This window comes from Eschrichtius robustus, chromosome 3 (genome assembly GCF_028021215.1).
Source record: "Eschrichtius robustus isolate mEscRob2 chromosome 3, mEscRob2.pri, whole genome shotgun sequence".
Taxonomy (NCBI): Eukaryota; Metazoa; Chordata; class Mammalia; order Artiodactyla; family Eschrichtiidae; genus Eschrichtius; species Eschrichtius robustus.
This window is the reverse complement of record NC_090826.1, coordinates 164,832,681-164,856,233: the sequence shown is the minus strand read 5'-3', so window position 1 is coordinate 164,856,233 and position 23,553 is coordinate 164,832,681. Positions and strand designations below refer to the sequence as shown.

Here is a 23,553-nt window from a genome sequence, read left to right as displayed (position 1 = left end):
AAAATGTTCCTCACTTTTTAAACTTGACTATGATTTTTGCCATGGCTTGCTTGTCCCAAACTGCAATTCTCAAATAAACCCATTTTTTCTGGTAAAATAACTGACTTTTACTTTTTTAAATTTATTTATTTATTTATTTTTAGCTGTGTTGGGTGTTTGTTTCTGTGCGAGGGCTTTTCTCCAGTTGTGGCGAGCGGGGGCCACTCTTCATTGCGGTGCGCGGGCCTCTCACTATCAGGGCCTCTCCTGTTGCAGAACACAGGCTCCAGACGTGCAGGCTCAGCAGTTCTGGCTCACGGGCCCAGTTGCTCCGCGGCATGTGGGATCTTCCCAGACTAGGGCTCGAACCCGTGTCCCCTGCATTGGCAGGCAGATTCTCAACCACTGCGCCACCAGGGAAGCCCCCTGACTTTTACTTTTAAGGTCAACCAGTTGATAGAGAAAATATACAAAGAACTCATAAACTCAATGGCAAAGAAACAAACAATCCTATCAAAGAATGGGCAGAGGAGCTGAATAGACATTTTTCTAAAGAAGACATATAAACGGCCAACATGAAAAGGTGCTCAACATCACTAATTATCAAGGAAATGTAAATCAAAACCACAATGAAACATTATCTCGCACCTGTTAATATGGTTTTCATCCAAAAGATAAGAAATAAAAAGTGTTGGCAAAGATGTGGTAAAAAGGGAACCCTTGTGTACTATTAGTGAGAACGTAAATTGGTGCAGCTACTGTGGAAAACAGTATGGAGAGTCCTCAAAAAGTTAAAAATAGAACTACCATATGATCCAGCAATTCCACTTCTGGAACTGTATATATACAATAGAGTACTTTTCAGCCACAAAAATAAATCTTGCCATATGTGACAATATGGATTGGACCTTGAGGGCACTGTGCTAAGTGAAATAAATCAGACAGAGAAAGACAAATACAGTAAGATCTCACTTACATGTGGAATCTAAATCAAAAACAACAATAACAACAAACTGAATTCACAGATATAGAGAAGACTGGTGGTTGCAAGAGATGGGGGTGCAGGGTGGGTTAAAGGAGGAAAGATGGTCAAAAGGTACAAACTTCCAGTTATATAATAAATAAATACTGGGGATGTAATGTACAACGTGGTGCTATTATTACAGTTAATAATACTGTATTGTATATTTGAAAGTTGCTAAGAGAATAGATCTTACAAGTCCTCACCACGAGAAAAAAGAATTTATGACTATATGTGGTGATGGAAGTTAACTAATCTTACTAAGGTGACTATTTCACAGTATATACAAATATTGAATCATTATGTTGTACACCTGAAACTAAGATAATGTTACGTGTCAATCATATCTCATTAAAAAACCAGGAAACAAACTAAAAACCCAGACAAAGGCAATACAAAAAAAAAAAAAAAAAAAAAGAAAAATACAACAAAGACCAGTATCTCTCATGTATACAGATTGAAAATTCCTGAACAAAACAGTGGAAATAGAATTAATATATAAAAATAATTATACACCATGACCAGGGATGTGCATATTCCAATGATTCAATATTTCAAAATCAACCAATTTAATCCACCATATTAATAGGTTAACTAAAGAAAAAAAAAACAACACACATGCTCATATCAATCAGTGCAGAAAAAATATTTGACAAAATTCAAACCCATTCATGATAAAACCCTTAGAAACACAGAAATAGAGGAGAGCTTCTAAATTGATAAGAGAGTATCTATAAAAGGCCTACAGCTAATATTACAATTAAAGGTGAAAGACTTAATACTTTCCCCCTAAGATAGGAAGGAAAACCAGGATGTCTGTTCTCAACACTCTTCTTCAACAAAGTGCTGCAGGTTCTAGCCAGTGAAATAAGGGGAAAAAACCCCAAAACATTCATATCAGAAAGGGCAAAAGAAAATTGTTCCTATTTGCAGATGCATGATGGTCAGCACAGAAAATCCTAAGGAATCTTAAAAACAAACAAACAAACAAAACAAAAAACCAAAAATCCCTCCTAGAACATATAAGTGAGATAGACTTATGTAAATAGGTTTTTCCAAATCCATATCACCTCTTTGAAGTGATATGGATCACTAAACATCCTAGTTGTGTCTTGTGTCTCACTGCTTTTTCAGTGCCAAAAAACTCAAATGCATTCAGTGCCACTGATAATGTTTTAGTGTTGATATCAAAGCAAAGTAAATGATTCTACTTATCATATTCCTAATCTAACTTAGTTTTAAAAAGATAAAGCTACAGAAATTTGACAAAGAGATGTTTATTAGGAGGACAGCCACTTAAAAAAATAGAACAGCATAAGTTATGCTCAAATTTAAAATCTCCATGTGTCTTAATATTGCATTTTAAATAATACTTTTTGTAAAAGACATGGGGTCAGATCCTTCTTTTCTTCACTTATTTTGGCCTAAAACTACTTTTCTAGAGAGGTCTGACTATTCTAGCTAAAATAGTACCTTCTCTCTCTCTCTCTCCCCTTACACTTACTGAGATCATGTGATGCCTCTAAACCCTGCAGAAGGCTCCCATTTCACTCACAGAACAAACCAAAGACCTAACAGTCAGTAGGACTCCACTGAGCAGGCAATGAGCCCTCTCCACCCGTTTATTTCTCTACCCTCTTGTCCATCCACTCCACCTGCTTGCTCCTTCTGCTCTAGCCTGGCTGTCCTTTTATGTTTTATTTGAACTCACGAGGTACATTTTGACAGTAGGGCCTTTGCACTGGCTGATCCGTCTGCTTGTAACATGTGTTTCCCACTTAACTGCATGGCTAGGCCCCTTAACTCCTTCAATATTTTTCTCACATGGATCACCCTATTTAAAATTACAAAACACCTCATCTTACACTTTTGACCCATTCTCCTTATTCTGTTCTATTTTTAAGCACTTATCACCTTCTAACATACTGTATCATTTACAAAGTTACATAGTTATTGTTTAATGTCTGTTGTTTGCCCTCCACCCCAGCAAGGACAAAGATTTTTATCATTTTGTTTAGTACTGCATCCCAAGAGCATAAAACAACACCTAGTACATAGTAGCTACTCAATAAATATTTGTTGAATGAATGGAATAAATGAATGAATGGATATAATAGGCATATCAACAATTGTCAAAATTAATTTTAATTAACCTACACTGAGAAATGAACTACTCATATAAATGCTTTGCCAGACAAATATCCCAAATGAATAGGTCCTCCAAAAAGTCACCTTTTTTCACTTAATTCTGGGTTAAGTGCTCCTCCTGTGTACTCTCTATGTACCTATGTTTATTTTTCTTTTGGCCTTTTCACATGTACTGCAAAAAACTATTTGTTTATCTTTTTCCAAGACCAAAACATGAGCTCCTTGAGAGCAGAACCATTCTTATTTGCTTTTCCCTCACTGGCACATAGCTCACATCATGTAACACATAACAGGTACTCAATAAATGTTTCGTGCGTGAATAAAACATTTTAAAATATCTACTAAACAGAATTAGTAATGAATCACAGAAATTTACCTCTTAGTTGTTTCCTTAGTTTTTCAATTTCTTCTTTTAAGTTTTTTATTTCTAAATCTTTACTTGCTGTTAGTGGACCATCAGCAGTTGAATACTGCAGAGCCTGGACAGTCTGTGTTGACTCTTTAAAAAAAAAAAGAATAAAAGAAAGAATGAAAAATATGCTCATACTCTTAAATTTTAAAAACTAAGAGCAATATATTTCTTTCTAGAGAAATCCTTATTTAATTGTACTGATCGAAGCATATACCTACTGACAAAAAGCATGTAAACACATTAAAATTAAACCACAAAACTCCACTGCATGTTGTTAAAATTATATGTAGGAAACAGTCTACCTTCTAATATGTGAGGTTTTCAGTTTTAAATACTGTTGGTACATTCTGCCAGTGAGTCAACTATTCAGCCCCATTCCATCCTAGCATAAAATGCCATCATGTGCGCTTCCCTGGTGGCGCAGTGGTTGAGAATCTGCCTGCCGATGCAGGGGACACGGGTTCGAGCCCTGGTCTGGGAAGATCCCACATGCCACGGAGCAACTAGGCCCGTGAGCCACAACTACTGAGCCTGCACGTCTGGAGCCTGTGCTCCGCAACAAGAGAGGCCGTGACAGTGAGAGGCCCACGCACAGTGATGAAGAGTGGCCCCCACTCGCCGCAACTAGAGAAAGCCCTCGCACAGAAACGAAGACCCAACACAGCCAAAAATAATAAATAAATAAATAAATAATAATAGAATTAAAAAAAAAAATGCCATCATGTGATAACCCAAAAACGTATGTCAGATGATGTATGAAAAACAGTCTGGTGTATGAAGAGAGGTTTAGAGATGCTAATATAGAATATGTATAAGTGCTGGCCTTCCAAATTTTATATATGAACATTGAGGCCCACCTATTGATGACTTGGCTCATCAACTTAGTTAAAATAGGGATTATTCATTTAACTTGTGGTTCTAATTAGAAGATGCAAGGTACTAAAGAAACATTAAATCTAGTGAAGCTCATTCCCAGATACCATTAAAAGATGTGGAAAAAAAAGAAATGGTCCTAAAACAGTTACTCTGCTAGCTTATAGAGGGACCCCAAATAGTAAATCTCTACCTCACCATAATTTTTTGTTAGTACAAATCATTACTGACTGCTTTAGATTACTAATATTATTTATATACTGCTTTACATAACTTATATTTATATTATTTATATATATATTTAAAACTCCAAGGGACTGTGACCTTCAGAGGATGGAGATTTTCTAACTTACCTTCATCATCTGTACAGAGAACAGTATCATGATATTCATATGCATGGTGGTCAATAAATATTTGTTAATTTGAATTAAAGATGTAAGATATACCATATTGTGCATTCAATCATGATCTTCTACATCCAAAAAGTATTTCTTACACATTTTCTTTTTCTTTGGGTTCAAAACATGTTGAAAACTGGTACTTTCTGTATTTATTATTCTTAAAAGAATATCCTTCTTTTTTTTAAAGACATCTAAGTTGGGAGTAGAAAATGGGGAGAATAAAAATATCCACTGGACATTAGTAGCTTTTTTCCTTCTACACCCCACACACTGCAGGGTATGAAGGTGGGATAGGTATCCTTGCTCCTCTTTGTCACCTCTGTCCTCCCTATAAATCTCAGGTCTGCTAAAATGCCCATTACTTGGTTTTTTTTTTAACTTTTAATTTTATATTGGAGTCTAGTTCATTAACAACGTTGTGTTAGTTTCAGGTGTACAACAAAGTGATTCAGTTATACATATACATGTATCTATTCTTTTTCAAATTCTTTTCCCAGTTAGATTTCTACAGAATATGAGGCAGAGTTTCCCGTGTAATACAGTTTGGGATGGATATGTACCCACTGCTATATTTAAAATGGATAACCAACAAGGACCTACCGTATAACCCATTACCTGTTTATTACAGTTATCCACTGCCCTTCCTTCCACTACAACTCTTTTTATTATTATTCTTAGTGACTTTAACAACAAAAGAGACGATCTATCCAACTGGCTTCACAGGCACATAAATCCCCTATGCAGACCCTGTTGAGGCTGTTTACCCAGCAGCTACCCCTCTCTTCCTGCTTGTGCACCAAATTCAGGTATCAGGCTACAGTGTGCTTAGGCAAGGTAGGCTCAGCCAAAAGGAAGACGGCTTCCATCGGTCATGCCGATCTCATTCTACATTGCCAGGACTGGTTAAGAATTAGGTACGTGACCCAGTTAGAATGAATGTCACCTTGAGAGCTCCCATTAAGTGAGACATGTATGAAAGGAAATGAAACTTTTTTTTTTTTTTTTTGGTCTTTGGATGTGTGAAGTCATGAAGTCTGGAACTTTGACAGTAATGTGGAATCATGAGGGAAAAGCCAAGAAAATCACAGAGAAGCTACCTGGTAAGAGCACGGAAACTGTGTACTTCTGATTTCTTAAGTGAGGTAAGAAATCTGTATTATTTAAGAATTTGATTACTTGCCGCCTAAAACAACCTAGCTGGTAGACGTCTCGCCAGCACAACCACCAAATCTATTGGTCATGCCCTAACCTGTGGCTCTGACCTTAGAAATGTGTATGTGTGCGGGGGTGGGGAGGTGGGGAATGGAGGTTGGGGTGGGCTCCTAGGAGATTGCTACAGACTTTTACTATCTGGGGACCAAGTAAGCTCAGAATCTTACAGAATGTGAAACAGTCTCTCACATCAAAGAATTACCCTGTCCCAAATGCTTGCAGTTCACCTACTGAGAAATGCTACTGTACATGCTGTCATTATTAATAACTATGTAGCCTCCAACATCTTGATTTCAAGTAAATACTCTCTATCTCTTATATTTACAGTTTAACTTACTCTAGGGACAACTTCAGTAATTTTTCAACCCCACCAAGAGTGCCAATCCACTGTTCCTAACACTATTTCCTTTTCTCTTTTCTTCCTTATTTATCCAGGTTAGATTCCTTGGTCCCTCACTACTACTGCTTTGCATACACACCTTGGATTTCTTTGCTCTTCTCTCCTCCACTGTACTTAGCCTAGAAGGCCCCAGTCTTACCTAAATCCTACTCTCCTTCTACTCTGTGCTTTCACCTTAATAGCTGAAAGTGACAGAAGAAAGCCCAACCATTCAAAATTCATGTCTAAATAGTTTGGCGACGCCTGATGCCAACTAAAAACTGGCACTTGCCATCTGCCTCTAGCAGCCGCTGACCTTCAACACCCCCTGAAAGGAGATCAGGGTGGAGATCAAGAATGAGGCACTCTGTGCTCTGGGAAAAACTGGCAGAGCAGGTCTTCAGATAATTTTCAGGACAGATATTTTCAGGACAAAATTTTATGAGCCCAATTCTTGCATCTTCTCACATCTAGAAAAGCACTAAAATCATTAACCATCACATCTGCTCCTTATGACTAGCAGCAAGCCTCTGCCAAAGTGTGTGCTTCACTGCACGTACCCCCCTTTACTAAAATCATATATAATACCTTCCCCCCTACCTCTTCGGAGCAGATTCTCAGAGCTATCTGAAATGCTGTCTCCCGGGCTATAGTCCTCATTTTACCCCAAGTAAAACTTGACTCACAACTCACACATTGTGCATTTTTTTTTCAATCAACACTGGCAATCCTAAAATATTTCCCTAGTCCATTCACTCTTCTCTCTTCTCTAAACTTACCATTTCACATCTTCTCTTTTTCTTGTCAAAAATCTAATAGGAAAAAAAACCAAAAAAATCCCCCGAAACTAATACATTCTCTACCTTCCTTATTCTCAGCTGATGACCCTGCTTTGTATTTGATTTATCATCTGTTTCCTCAAAGTGGAATGTGAGCATTGAGAGGGCAGGTATTTTTTTCTTTTTCTGTTCATTATTATATCCCCAGTCATGTGCAGAACAATTCCTGCCTAACTGGCGCTCAACAAGTAGCTAACAAATAGATGAATCAGCTTAAATGTTAACCTATGCCATTGTATGAAATGAAACAGGTGTTAGTACCAAAAGGCAATGATCTAATATTTTCTGGGTTTGTTTTGGGCAAATGACACCAACTGTATGTAATGACACTCTCTAAGAACAGATTAAAGAATTTAAAACATCAAAAATACATGGGACATAGGAACTTCTCATTCAGAATAGGATGGAGTAAGAGGTAACAGGTCATTGCTCTATCACCCCTGTTGCAAAAAGTAAAAATACACTATATAATTTGAAAAAAACTTATTTTTACAAACGCCCATGTATCTGGGAAAGCAAAGAGAACTAAGTAAAATAAACCAGAGAGGGATGAGCCATTGTGAGATGAAAAGACCATGACAGCTGCCTCTTACCTCAGAATCTTATCCAATTCTGTGAGCACATGAATTGAGGGATAGTACGCTGGAAAAAAAATGACAAATTTTGGAGAATGGGTGGGCTGGTGCAACAATTGGGAAACTTCAGGATCCCTAAATATGCGGTGGTTATTTTCCTCATGGTATATTTGCTGTATCTGGAGACTGCATGGGAAGTTAAGGAGCTTCTAAAAGTCAGACCAAAATCTCCTACAGTATTGGAGTATTTCAGAGACAAAGTCTTGCTTGAGGAAAAGAGCCTATTTCAAACACATGGCCCATCTAAACATTTGCCAAATTTGAAAGTGGCATGGGGTAAGAGTCTGAAGGTCAGAATAAATCTCTCACAGTTAATAGAGTAAGTCCAAACCAGGTTCCAGCTAGTTTTCCTTCATGACACTTGAAACCAGAAGTAGGCTGAATCTAATTAAAACTGCAACCCAGCCTTGTCCTAGTTCAATTCCTGATTGGACAAAAAAAAAAGGGAAAACCCTCTCTGAAGTGAAAATAATAACATCATTCTCTATGTTATTTTTATTCATGATATTTGTCATACAGCAAAAATTGAGACATTTAGAAAAGCAGGAAGGTGTGATCAATAATCAGAAGAAAAAACAGAAATAGAGACACACGCAGATGGTTCAGGTGTTATAATTAGCCGACAAGACTTTAAAGTAAATATTACCAATATGTTAAAGAAAACATAGGGGAAAAAAGACAAAACAGTGGGAAATTTCAATGCAGAACTGAAAACTATAAGAATGAATCAAATGATTATTCCTGAACTAAAAGAGACAATATTTGAAATTAAGACTCATTGAATGGGCTTAACATCAGAACAGATGCAGCAGACGACAAGACAAATGAACCTGAAGGCAAGTGAGTAGAGAATATCCAAATTAAGCACAAAAAAACCTAAGAATGGAAGAAGCAGGACTGAACATAAAATGAATGTGGGACACAGTCTAAGACATATGTAATTGGAGTCCCAGAAGAAGAAGAGATAGTGAATGGGGCAAAAGAAATATCTACAGAGATTATGCTTAGAACTTTCCAAAATTGATGAAAGATATCAATCAAGATTTCAGAAGCTCAGTAAATCCCCAACAGGATTTTACATTAATACAAAGAAAACTACACCCAGGTAGATCATAGCCAAACTGTTTGAAAGTGAAGTTAAGGAGAAATACTTAAAAGCAACCAGAGGGGAGGAAGAAAAGATACATTCAAGAGACCAAGATTAATAGCTGGCTGGCTTCTCAAATATGATGGAAGTCAGAAAACAATGAAATAATATCTATAGGGCATTGAAAGAAAAAACTGCCAAGCTAGAATTCTAACCTAGCAAATATTCTTCAAAAATGAAGGCAAAATAAAGACATCTCAGGCAAACAAAAACGGAGAGATTTAGTTATAATACACACAATCATAAGAAACACTAAAGGAAGTTTTGCAGACTAAAGAAAAATGATTCTGGATGGATACACGGATCACTAGAAAGAAATAAAGAACACAAGAAGAGTAAATATGTGGGTAAATAAAAAGATATTTTAAAAATCAATGAGTAATAAATATTTAAAGCAAGAATAAAATAAGTGTATTGAAAGGTTTACAACACAGATAGAGGTAAACTATAAAACAACAACAACCTAAAGGGCTGTTATAAGGGTCTTATATTGTTTGTGAAGTTGAAAAATAAAAATTATTTAAAAGACACGTGAAGACCTAATGAGAAAAAAGGGCAAGAATCTATACAAGACTGAATATCCAAATGAACAGTAAATATTACTTATTAGAGAAATATAAATTTAAAATCATAGCAAAACTCCACTATAAAGATACCAGAATGGCTAAAATTTAAAAAGCTGACAATATCAAGTTCTGATGGGAATATATAGCAAGTGAAACTCATACATTATTAGTGAAACTATTGATGCAATCACTTTTGAAAACTCTTTGGCAATATTTTCTAAAGCTGAAAATATGCTATCCCATGACCCATAAATCCTACTCCTAGGTAGATATCCAAGAGAAATAAGTAGATATGACCATCAAGAGAAATATATAACAATATTCACAGAAGCTATGTTTACAATAGTCTATATCTGGAAATAAATGTTCAACAGCAACAGCTTAGATGATACGGTCTGAATACCTGTGTCCCCCACCAAATTCATATGTTGAAATTCTAACCCCAAAGATGATGTTATTAGGAGGCGAGGTCTTGGGAGGTGTTTAAGTTACAGTTATAAGGGCGGAGCCCTCATGAATGGGATTAATGCCTTATAAAAGAAAACCCACAGGGATCCCTAGCCCTTTCCACCAGGTGAGGACACAGCAAGAAGGCGCTGGCTATGAATCCTCACTTGACCATGTTGGCACTTTGATCTTGGACTTCCAGCCTCCAGAACTGGGAGAAATAAATTTCTGTTGTTTATAAGCCACCCAATCTGTTGTATCTTTTTTAATAAAAGTCAGAACAAATTCAGACACTGGATAAATTTTTTTAGTATTTGTATACAATGTAACACTAAACAGCAGTTTAAAAAAAAAGGAACTAGGGGGCTTCCCTGGTGGCACAGTGGTTGAGAATCTGCCTGCCAATGCAGGGGACACGGGTTCGAGCCCTGGTCTGGGAGGATCCCACATGCTGCGGAGCAACTGGGCCCGTGAGCCACAACTACTGAGCCTGAGCGTCTGGAGCCTGTGCTCCGCAACAAGAGGGGCCGCGACAGTGAGAGGCCCACGCGCCGCGATGAAAAGTGGCCCCCACTTGCCGCAACTGGAGAAAGCCCTCACACAGAAATGAAGGCCCAACACAGCCAAAAATAAAAATAATAAATAAATAATAAATAAAAAAAAATTGAAAAAAAAAGAACTATTGATATTTACACATGGAAAACCATGTTATTAAAAAAAGATACAAATGAGAACATACTGTATGAAACCATTTATATGAAGTTCAAAGGTAAAATTAATTAATGCTGAAAAAATTTAGGATAGTGTTTACTTCAGAGTTGTAAGCTACAAACTGGGAAGGAGCATGATGGAACCTTATCCTATGCTAGAAATGTTCTATATACTGATTGGGGTGCAGGTTACATAAAAGTACACTAATATAAACATTTATGGGGCTTACAATTTAAAGTAGAGTACTTGCACACTTTACCGTATGCATATCACCATTTAAAAATCAAAACTGAGTGACATCAGTATCATGCCCCTATGGGTCATTCCTTTTTCCTCTCCCTTCGATTTACAACTAATTGGACATCCATAACTGAACAAAATTGCTTCTGCACAGCACACCAGGACACCAGAGATACATCCATATGTGTATCCAAAAGTGGGTAGACTGGACCTCAGAGGAGGCTGCAGATCCAAGGTACCGGCAACAGTGACCTCTCTAGCAGAGGAGGTAGAAAGTGAAAGCGATGAGTGAAAGTGCTGGGCTGTGAAGGCTGTGAGGGCTGCAGCTGGAGGGACCCTGTTGCTTTTCAGCAATACCTGGATTTCTGAGGGGGGGTGGGGCAAGGGTAGGAAGGAAAGAAGGCAGACAAAGAGAAATGAAGGAATGCATTTCCTGCTGTCTGTCCACAGATTTCTGGACTCCTCCACTAAAAAGCCCAGGTACTAAGCATACACCTCCTAGACTCTGCCAACCGCTTTTACCATGCACACACTCCAAACTTTAGTGGAGGGTCATCTCTGGTAAGAGAAACCCAAAATTTGTGCTATAGCGCCACCTTCTGGAAAACAAAAGAAAGGCTTCTGATTGCCAAGCTGCTGAACTTAGAATCAAAGTAAAGCCTTACCTAAATAAGAAAGGTGTTTGCTACTTCAAATGTGATGGCAGAGGCACAGTTCATGAAACACTATGAAAAATCATGGTAACACAGTATCTCAAAAAAATGACAATTCTCTAGGCAATCAACTCAAAGACACAGAATACTGCAATCTAACTGATAAAGATTGATAAAGAATTCAAGATAGTTGTTATGAAGAAATTCAACAAGCTACAAGAAAACTCAGAAAGGCAACTCAATGAACTCAGGAATAAAATTAATGAACAGAAAGAGCACTTTACCAAAGAGATTGAAATTATAAAAAAAGAACAAAACAAAAATTCTGAAGCTGAAGAATTCAATAAGTGATATGAATAGTGCATTAGAAAGCACTGGAAATAGAACAGATCAGATGGAAGAAAGAACAAGCCATATGGAGGAAAGGAATTTAGAAATGATTCAGGTGGAAGAGGAGAGAGAGCTAAGTTTTCTTTTTTTTTTTTTTTTAAGTGAAGAAACCCTACAAGAGCTATCAGACTCCATTTAAAAAGCCAAAATAAGAATAATGGGTATACCAGAAGGAGAAGAGAGGGAGAAAGGGGCAGAGAGTTTATTTAATGAAATAATAGCTGAGAACTTCCCAAACCTGGGGGAAAAAACGTACATACAAATCTTTGAAGCTAATAGAACACCTTGCTATCTCAATGCAAAAAAAACGTTTTCCAGCACACATTATAATGAAACTGTCAAAAGTACAGGGGAAACTAACACAACATTGTAAAGCAACTATACTCCAATTAAAAAAAAAAGTCAATGCTAAAGAAAGAATTTTAAAGGCAACCAGGGAAGAAAAGAAAGTATCCTAACAAAGGAATCCCCATTAGGCGATAAGCAGATTTCTCAGCAGAAACTCTATAGGCCAGGAGAGAGTGGAATAACATACTCAAAGTATTGAAAGATAAAAGTTGCCAGCCAAGAATACTCTATCTGGCAAAGTTATTCTTCAGATATGAAGGAGAAATAAAGGCTTTTCCAGATAAATAAAAGCTGAGGGAGTTCACCACCACTAGACCTGTCTTACAAGAAATGCTGAAGGGAGCTCTTCAAGCTGAAACAAAAAGTTGAAAGTACACAAAACTCTGATTAAGGTGATAAATAGACAGTCAGAGTTAGAAAATTGTAACTGTATTTTACAATAGTGTGTTAAACAATTATAGCATAAATGTTAAAGAAAAAGAGCATTAAAAATTACTGTACTACAATTTGGTAGCAAATTCACAGCATAAAAAGTGATCATCTGTGACATCAAAAATCTAAAAGGAGATGTAAAAGGATGAAACCTTTATAGGTGAATGAAGATAAGTTGCTATAGGCAGAAAAAGGACTATTTTATCAATTAGATATTTTATGTAAACCTCATGGTAAAGACAAAGCAAAAATCTAAAGGAGAGACATGAGGCATAAACAAGGGGACAATGAGCAAATCACCATGGAAAATCATCAACTTACAAAGGTAGACAACAAAAAGATGGAAAAAAAAAAAAAAAACCAATGGAGATACAAAATAACCAGAAGGCAAAAGACCAATGGCAATAGTAAGTCCTTACGTACAAATAACCACCCTAAATGTAAATGGATTGAATTCACCAATCAAAAGGCACAGAGTGGATGAAAAAAACAAATCAAGTTCCAACTATATGCTGCCTACAGGAGACTCATTTCAGCTCTAAAGACAGGTAAGCTCAAAGTGAAGGGATGGAAGATGATATTCCAAGCAGAAACAAAACAAAGTGGGTGTGGCTATACTTATATCAGACAAAATATACTCAAGCCAAAAACAGTAACAAGAGACAAAGAAGGTCATTATATATAATAATAAAGGGGTCAATAAATCAAGAAGATATAACAATTGTTAATATATATGCTCCAAACACCCGAGCACCGAAATATATTAAGCAAATACTAGGAAACCCTAAGAGAGAAATAGACAACAACAGAATAATAGTAGGGGACATCAATATGCCACTAACAGCAATGGATAAACTGTACAGCCAGAAAAATCAATAAGGAAGTGTTGGAATTGAACCATCTTTAGAACAGATTTAACAGACATATACAGAACATTCCTTCCAGCAGCAGCAGCAGAAAACACATTCTGCTCAAGTGCACACAGAACATTCCCCAGGATAGATCATATGACAGGACACAAAACATATCTTTACAAACATAATATTGAAATCATACCAACTACCTTTTCTGGCCACAATGGTATGAAAGTAGAAATCGGTAAAGAGAGGAAAGTGAGAAGATCTACAAATATGTGGAAGTTAAACAACATACTTCTGAACAACCAATTGGTGAAAGAAGAAATCAAAAGAGAAAAAGTTATCTCAAATTAAGATGGAAATATGACATATCAAATTTGTGGGATGCAGCAAAAGCAGTTCTGAGAGGAAAGTTTACAGCAATAAATGCATATATTAAGAAATTAGAAATATCTCAAATAACCTAACCTTACACTTCAAGGAACTAAAAAAAGAAGAACAAATTAAGCCCAAAGTTAGCAGAAGGAAGGAAATAACAAAGTTCAGGGCAGAAATGAATGAAATAGAGACAAGAAAAACTCCAGAAAGGATCAACAAAACTAAGCTGTTTTTTTGAAAAGACAAACAAAAGTGACAAAATATCTAGACTAAGAAACAAAGAGAGAAGACTCAAATAAATAAAATTAGAAATGAAAGGGGAGACATTACAAGTGATGCTGTAGAAATATAGATGCTCATAAGAGACTACTATGGACAACTGTATGCCAAGAAATTACATAACCTAGAAGAAACTAACACATTTCTAGGAACACAACCTATCAAGATTGAATCAGGAGGAATTAGAAAATCTGAACAGACCAATAATGAGTAAAGAGATTGAGTCAATAATCAGAAACCTCCCAACAAAGAAAACCCCAGGACCAGATGGCTTCACTGGTAAATTCTACCAATCATTTAAAGAATAATTAACACCAATCCTCCTCGAACTTTTCCAAAATATTGAGGAGAAGGGAACACTTCTAAACTCATTCTATGAGGCCACCATTACCTTGATACCAAAACCAGATAAGGAGACCACAAGAAAACTACAGTTGACCCTTGAACAACACGTTTTTGAACTGCACAGGTCCATTTATACACGAATTTTTTTCAGTAAATGTGTATTACAATACTACATGATCCACAGTGGTTGAGTCAGCAGATGCAAAACCATGGTTTCAGAGGAATGACTGTAAAGTTATATGCAGATTTTTGACTGCACGGGGCTTGTGCCTCTAACCCCTGTGTTGTTCAAGGGTCAGCATTAACCAATATCCCTGATGAATATAGATGTAAAAATTTTCAGCAAAATATTAGCAAACCAAATTAAAGAACACATTGAAAGGATTATACAGGGCTTCCCTGGTGGCCAGTGGTTAAGAATCCACCTGCCAATGCAGGGGACACAGGTAGAGCCCTGGTCCGGGATGATCTCACATGCCATGGAACAACTAAGCCTGTGAGCCACAACTACTGAGCCTGCGCTCTAGAGCCCACAAGCCACCACTACTGAGCCCACGTGCCACAGCTACGGAAGCCCACACACCTAGAGCCCGTGCTCCGCAACAAGAGAAGCCACTGCAATGAGAAGCCCACACACCGCAACGAAGAGTAGCCCCTGCTTGCCACAACTAGAGAAAGCCTGCGTGCAGCAACGAAGAACCAACGCAGCCAAAATAATTAATTAATTAATTAATTTTTAAAAAAAGAGTTACAAGTTTCGTGATTATAGACACATTCCTTCATTCACTAAAGGAATGTATATGTTGTATATAATGTATAAACATGATTGCAACCATTGTATATAAGTAAAATACATTGTATATAACATTTTTTGGAGAAAATAAAACAGGAAAGTGGGAAGGGCTGGGGGGTGGGACGAGGTAAGGCAGGGAAATCAGTTAGGAAGCTATTGCAATAATACAGGTGAGAATTGAGAAAATATGGCAGGGAATCATATAAAGTGCAGTAGGATAAGAAGGGTTCCATTTTTCTTAGTAGTTCTATTTTCCTCTCCCAGAGGTATTTATTCCCACATTTTTATATACATACATATATATCTGTGGGAAACAAATGCTATTTTGCTGTTTACTGTTCATTGTATGAGTTTACATAAATGGCATTATACTGTTTTCTGTATAAATTTCTACAACTTGCTTTTTTCCATTTAATAAAAAATTTCTTTTCAAGATAAAACAACCACTTATAATAAATAGTACCTACACTGTGAGTCCAATACAAAAAGGGAAAATATTATCTTTAAAATATATTTACCTTGAAGCTTTCTACTAAGTTCAAGTTTTTCCTGTTCAAGGCGTTTAATTCTTCTTTCATAAGCTTCGGTTGCTAAGTTGTTATCTAGAGTCCTCTGAACATTAACATCGAGATCCAGTGGAGCGGGACCAGCTGTAACTCTTAAACAGCTCCGATCAGACAGAGCACTGAAAAAAAGGGGGAAAAAACGTGGGTTTACACTGAAACAATAAGTTTGAAGAGAAAAAGATAACCTTTTGAAATTGTTCATTTAAAACATCATTTGAACATCTAGTTATAGCTAGCCATCTGGAGTGATTACAAAACATATTTTTTTGCAAAATCACCATAAACAACCTTTTAGAAGCATTTTTGAAAATGAAAACTTAAATAGCCCAAATTGTCTTGAATTTATTTTAATAACCACAAATTATAAAATGAAGTTTGCTGAAGGGTTATTGGTAGCTTTAAACAATGTGACCACCTAAGTGAAACAGTAGTCAAAAGCACCAACCAGGGTTCTCTTTGGAATTCAAAAGTGAAATGCCTTCATAAGCTACAAGGATATACTGTTCAACACAAAGAATATAGCCAATATCTTATAATAACGATAAATGGAGTATAACCTTTAAAAATTGTGAATCACTATATTGTACACCTGTAACTTATATTGTACATAAACTATATACGTCAATTAAAAAAACTTTTAAGTGAAATGCTTTCTTTAATTCAATACAATTTCATTAAAAACATTTGAAGTGCTGGACATTCAGCAGTGAGCAAAATGCACAACACCTGCCCATGGAGCAAGTTTTATATTCCAGTGGCAGAGACAAAAATAAACAAACAAATAAAATATTCAATACATTAGACAGTGTTATATGCTAAGGAGAAAACATAAAGCAGGAAAGGGGGAAATGAAGTATTAAAGCGGAGTAAATAAAAAATGTAGATAAAGTGGTCAGGAAAGTCATCACTCAGAAAGTAACTCTGAATAAGTCCAGAAGGAATAAGGGGACCTGCCAAGGAAATATGAGAGGAAAGAGCATTCCCGGCAGATGAAATACAAGTACGAAAGCCCTATCAACTATACTTCAATAAAATAAATTTAAAAAAGAAGTGCAAAAGCCCTGAGACAAGAGTATGTCTGGCATGTTCACAGGCCAGAAAGGAGACCTGTGTGGCTGTGAAGTGAGCAAGGGGAAGAGGAGTAGGAAATAGAATCAGAAAGATAAAGTGAGCCAGTCTTGTAGGGCCCTATAAGAACTTTGGAGTTAAGATATGAAGCCACTGGAGCTGGGGGCAGTGAGAACTGGTCCTGAACAGGGGAGTGACATACTCTTGACTTATCTTTTAGCAGGATCACTCAGATAGGTTCAGAGAAATATAAGAAATTATGTTACGAACACCTGAAATAGGTGATGAAGAGAGATTTTAAGTAGAAGTGAGGAGAGAGGCCTCAGCTAAAAATACACATTTAGGAGTCATCAGCAAATAATACCAGAGCACCAGAGTATAAACAAAAAAAGATCCAAAGATGAAGCAATAGGACACAGGGAGATAAGGAGGAATGTGGAGAATGAGAAGGGGTGGCCAAAAAGGTAAGGAGAAACGAGGCAAGTGCTCTGGAAGCTAAAAGGAGAAAGTGTTTTAATGGGAAGGAGCCGGGACAAATGAGATGAGACTAGGCAAATAAGTCAGACTAGGACCGAGAAATGATTGCTAAATTTAGCAACATGGAGGTCAGTGGTGACATGGATAAAAGCAGTTTGCATGAAGTGATGGGAGCACAAAACTGACTGGAGTGGTGCCAAGAAAGAAGAGTATGAGAAAAATGGACAAAGTACAGACAAGAATTTGAAGTAACTCTCCTACAATGAAGAGCAGAAAAATGGTTGGTAGCAGGTAAAGAAAGTTAGATTAACAGTTTTTATATTTTGCTTTAAGATGGGAGAAAAAACTGCATGTTTGTGAGCCGATGGAAATGATCTGTTATGCAAATGACACAGAAAGGAAAAAATTTATGATGTAACAGCAAGGCACTAGAGTAGGTAAGAGGGGACAGAAGGGATGCAGCTTAGCTAGGGAGATCACACCGTCATCCATAAAAAGAAGACTATATGGGTCCAGCGGTATGAAGGTGGTAAATGTGGTGATGGGAACTTGGGGAAGTTGTCTGCTGATTGCTTCAACCTCTCTGTGAAAGAGGAAGCGAGATCATCAGGTGAGACTAAGTATGACAGGGGTTTTATTGGAAAAGTATAAAGTATGAAATAGTTACCTAGGAGAGTGGAAGAGTGAATACACTAGGGTAACACAGTATATTTGCCAGGCAGCAGTAAGTGGCACCTGAGGTTGGTAATCATGAACTCAAAGTGAGACCAGTAAGAATGGACAGATATTTTTCTCTAGACACTCTGAACTTCACAGGTATAGGCAGAAAACGGAACTGTAATAATGAATGTTAACTAGCAAAACCAGTGTTACAGAATGACAGACGGTCAAGGAATTGAGGGGGCACCCAAGGAGTGACTATAGTCATTCTCAATGATATTTAAGGAAACGTAAGGAGGAAAGAGAAGATATGAGTGGAATGAGGGTCAGTGAAAAGAATGTTAAGATCAATGGGTTGAAAGTTCTGATGCTTGACACCTAGAAAATATTTATTCAATAGCATGGGACTCTTCTAATTCCTGCCCCATTGCTAAAAGTTAGATTCTGAGCTCTCTATTTGTCCTCCAAAGTGAGTTAAGATTCTTATATGTTCTATTCACTTTGTAATGTCTAACTTTTTCCAGCAGTAGCTTCACCCTTTTTCTAAAATAATTTTTACAAGGCTCTCTTATGCATTATACTTTTTAAAACTTCAATTCATTTTTAATTTGATTTAAATCATCCAAATCATGTTAACCTTTCAAACTTACCAGCTACTAGTATATGTAAAACCAACAAATGGCAGATGGTGACCAGAAAATGCAGTATGTGTTGGTGGGGGCATCGTTTCCTAAAGGAGGAAAAAACATCTGGTAAGAAATGAATAACTATAAACTGCAGGCTGCGCTACAAATATTACCTGTCAATAGTAAATAGGTGACTGATCAATTTAGAAACACTGCTAAGTTTGGTACAGACATTTAGTGATAAAAAATTTAGACCATAAATATTGCTATTGTAGAATTCTAATAAAATGAAAAGAAAGATTTAAAGTCTGACGGATATTGAGAGTACAATCATTATTCACGTATTCCATATCTGCAAATTTGCCTAGTCGCTAAAATGTATTTGTAGCCCAAAACTAATATTCACAAATACTTTTGTAGTCATTTGCAGACACTTGCAGAGCAAAGAAAAATTTGAGTTGCCCTACGCACATGTTCCCAGCTGGCGCTGAACAAGGAGACATCCGCCTTCTTGTTTCAGCTCTCATACGGTAAACAAGTGGTTTTTTTCAATGTCTACCTGTGCCACATTTTTCTCATTTTTGTGTTTTTTACAGGTGATTTTGCTATCTAAAATGGCCTCCAAGAGTAGGGCTGACATGCCATCTATTGTGCCCCAACAAGAAGGCTGTAATGTGCCTTACAAAAAAAATGTGTGTGTTAGACATGCTTCATTCCAGCATGAGTCACAGTGCTGTTGGCCATGAGTTTGACATCAATGAATCGACAATATATGTTAAATAATGTGTCTTTAAATAGAAACACACATCAAACAAGGTACTGTTTGGCTGATGTACTGTACTGATTGGCTGATGAGAACATTGTGACCAGAGGCTCTCAGGAACCTGACTGTGTATTTCCCCTAGGAGCAATGGTTCAGGATTCACTAATACAGTATTTGCAGCAACTTTACTGAACATAACTACAGCAAACAGTCAGAATCAACTTTACTGTGTACTTAATTTGGAATGACTCACAATTCCTGTTAACAGTAAATGTAATTCTTGTAATAAAAAAACTGATGAGGAAATTCCATTTAATTCTTTCTTGTGAGGTTCAGTAAGGAAAGTATAAGAGAAGTTCTTATCTGTCTTGAATATGGTACTTACTGAACAGTGAAAAGTAAATTCTTAGTGCAGAATTAAACCCATAAGAAATAAAATAACTGAATAAAAATGAAAGTTCAAAATAAGAAGGCTAAGGACCTACTGTATAGCAGAGGGAACACTTCTCAATACTCTGTAATGACCTATATGGGAAAAGAATCTAAAAAAGAGTGGATATATGTATTTGTATAACTGATTCACTTTGCTGTATAGCAGAAACTAACACAACCTTGTAAATCAACTGTACTCCAATAAAAATTTTTAAAAAATTAAGAAGGCTAAAAAGACAAAAACCAAAAAAAATTGTGTTATTTCCCTAAATTTTAATTTAATATAACCTAATGGTTTAGAGCAGAGGTTGACAAACTATGCTGGCCTGCTTTGGTAAAAATGGAAGACTATTTGGTTAATCCACTGGTCAGCCACCTGCCGCAAACAGAGCTATAACTTTAGGCTAATAAGGCTATAGATGTTCTCTCCCCATTCATTTCCTACCAAGTTTGCTATTTTTAGTGGCAACACCACTGGGCATAGGTACTTAGCTCTACAATCAAGTCAGCTCCCTCTGTCAGCAAAGCTGCTGGTTTTTACAAGCAGCTCCATGCCAGCAGTTCTACTGTCCCAATTAAGCTGAGGGAAAAGTTGGGAGGGCTGTTTTTAACCAAAGTTCAACAGTATTTCATGAATAAATGCTTCTCAATTTATTTACCTTGGGTTGATTTATTAAGCCCTGAAATGGTTGTTTTTGACAATTTTGCCCAGTTTCATGGTGGTTTTTAAGGAGAGATTTGCCAATGTCTTCACTCTGCCATCATGAAGTCCACTTTTTAAAGCATCTAATTTGTCCTCTTCTTAAGAAACCTAATGGCATAACTAATCTAAGAAGTAAATCTTTGAATTTTAATGTAGCTCCTAGTCATGAATAACTATGTTCACCTCAGTTAACTCTCCTAATTTCTTGATTTAGAGAGTAAATACTGGAAGCCACGATAACTGTTTGATAATTGGTAAGGTGGTCTATAAAATTACTTTATAACTATATTTACAAAAAAAAGAAAAAAAAAGCAGAAGGACAGAACTTCTTTACAATGTCATACTCACGGAATTCTTTAAACAATCATCATCCACATCAAAATTTGATGTATCTGTTGGGCTACTAACTTCTGGAATGTAAGGTGCTTCACAGTTTCGAATATTATCCCAATCAATTCCACTGAAAAATGGGTGTTTCTTAAAGTCTTCTATTCCATTTTGACCAAGTCGATGTTCTCTGCTACAAATGAGCCTTCGAATAAGATCCTTAGCATTTTCAGAGACATCAGCCACTTGAGCTGGAAACTGAAACCTCTCCTAAACAGAGAATAACAGAAACAAAATATAAATCACTATTCAATTTACTAAGTAGGTTGATGTTAGCATTTGCTTTCTTAAAAATATATTTTCTTTTAAAAATACCTAATAAATATATATGGTACATTGTCCTACAGCAGAAACTAACACAACATTGTAAAGCAATCATACTCCAATAAAAATTTTTTTAAATAATAAGAATATATGGTACAAAGTACTGATACTAAAAGAGATGCAGGAATAAATTAACAAGGATAATTTTCCTAAAAGAACTTTTCATTTCATATGTGACTTAGTCATAGATGCACTACAGAAAGAATAAGTTAAATGCTTAAACACCTTAAATGATGTCAAAATGAATTCATTAAATGTAGTAGAATGTGACTCAATATTTCAATAGTGTATATGATTGATAATGTTCATATAAGTCACATACTAATGATTAATAGTATGGAACATTTTTAAAGAATGTAATATGTACTTTACACTACTGGAAGTGCGTTACTCCTTTAGCTCATTTAATCCTCAGAGCAACTGTATAAGGTAGATACTCCTATTACTCTAATTTTATAGAAGAGGAAACAAAGAAACAGTTCAAGCAATTTGCTTGAGGTCACACAACTAATAAATGGTAATAAACTGATTTGAACTGAAACTGTCTGATTCCAGAATCTGTGCTCTTAACAACCATGTTATAGTACAATGATTTCTATCTGAAATGCTTTACATGCTATTTACAACTTTGTAGCTATTTCTTGTCTTTCAACTCTTCATAACTATTTAGCAGATTATCTTTGCAGCCACGTAGAAAAGCATCGACTCTATAAGACTGATTTATATATATGTGTAGCAATTAATCATAATTGTATCACCAGAACAAATTAAAAAGAACAGACTGTCACTCCCTTTATGGGATATTCCTATTCATATTCTAGGTTTTTGCAATTGCTCACAATCTTCTGAGATTGATAATCAGACTCTTCCTCTTCTTGTACAATCTATTTCACTTGGTACTAAATGGATTAAAGTTTATTCATTCTTTCCTGCTCTGCATCTGGACTGTTTCCAATGTTTGGTGATCATAAATAATACTAGGATAGGTATCCTTGTACATATATCCTTGTTCTACAAATATTTTCCTTAGGGTAGATTCCTAGAACTGAAGTTACTCAACCAAATGTTTTAACCATTTTTTTTTAAGGCTGTCGATGCATACTTATAAACTTCTTGACAGAAAGATTATATCAATTCACATTCCTATCAACAATGTCCACCTCACTGGATTATTTACAGTAACAAGTACTATTTTTCTTTTCATCTTTGCCAATTTGACAGGGGGAAGAAAAGGATGCCATTCTTATTTTAATTTGCATTTTACTTATTACTATTAAGATTGAGAATTTTAAATGCATTCTAGTCATGATTATACTTATACTATAGTAGTAATGATGTAAATTATCTGCTTATGATCTTTGTTATTCTACTGAAGAGAACATTTAATTTTCTACTTATTAGCACCTCTAAAGAAATACAGGAGAAGGTGAAAACTAATAATTTTATGCATAATTTATGGCTCTTGATTACTCTTTTTTGTCATGTCCCTTATTAGCATAGAAATTAGATTGTTTATTGTTTTTGGAAAATCATTTTCTTTTTAAATATCACATTTTAATTTTATTAAATATTATATGTATTATTTACCACATTAATTTGAAAATTAGTAAAATATACTAACTTTGTGATTCATGATTTTTCCATATGTTTCCACCAGAGATTCTGCATAAAATGGTGTTTCTCCATAAAGCATTTCATACATACAGACCCCCAAGGACCACCAGTCACACTCAGGTCCATATCTGCCTTTTCCATCTTCCATGGCTTGAAGGATTTCAGGAGAGATATAATCTGGAGTTCCAACAGCCACTGAGGACTGTACCTGAAGAAGTTCACAATTTTAGTAATCTACCATAATATATTAGAAACAAATAATAATTTTAAATTAGAAATGTTTACATTTACTTAAAAACACAGTAGCATTATTTCATAACAACTACAACTTTGTCATTATCTGAATTTAGCCTCCTTGTCCATATAAGTTAAAATTTATATAAGCACCACACCAACAAGTTCTCCAGATTTTTTAACACTATAGAATGTTTATTATAGCTGTTACTTA

The 23,553-nt window shown here is 36.0% G+C and overlaps 1 protein-coding gene across 7 annotated transcripts in view; it reads right to left on the bottom strand.

Moving 5' to 3' along the window:
* CDC42BPA (CDC42 binding protein kinase alpha) overlaps positions 1-23,553 on the bottom strand; it is a 320,607-nt gene that overhangs the window by 132,089 nt on the left and 164,965 nt on the right. For all 7 annotated transcript variants that reach the window (XM_068541725.1, XM_068541720.1, XM_068541719.1 and 4 more), the window contains exons 7-11: positions 23,113-23,313; positions 21,129-21,377; positions 18,907-18,986; positions 16,004-16,170; positions 3,525-3,647 (exon numbers count right to left, since the gene is read on the bottom strand). In XM_068541725.1, the coding sequence (XP_068397826.1) occupies positions 3,525-3,647; positions 16,004-16,170; positions 18,907-18,986; positions 21,129-21,377; positions 23,113-23,313 (820 nt within the window). The remainder of the gene's footprint in view (positions 1-3,524; positions 3,648-16,003; positions 16,171-18,906; positions 18,987-21,128; positions 21,378-23,112; positions 23,314-23,553) is intronic.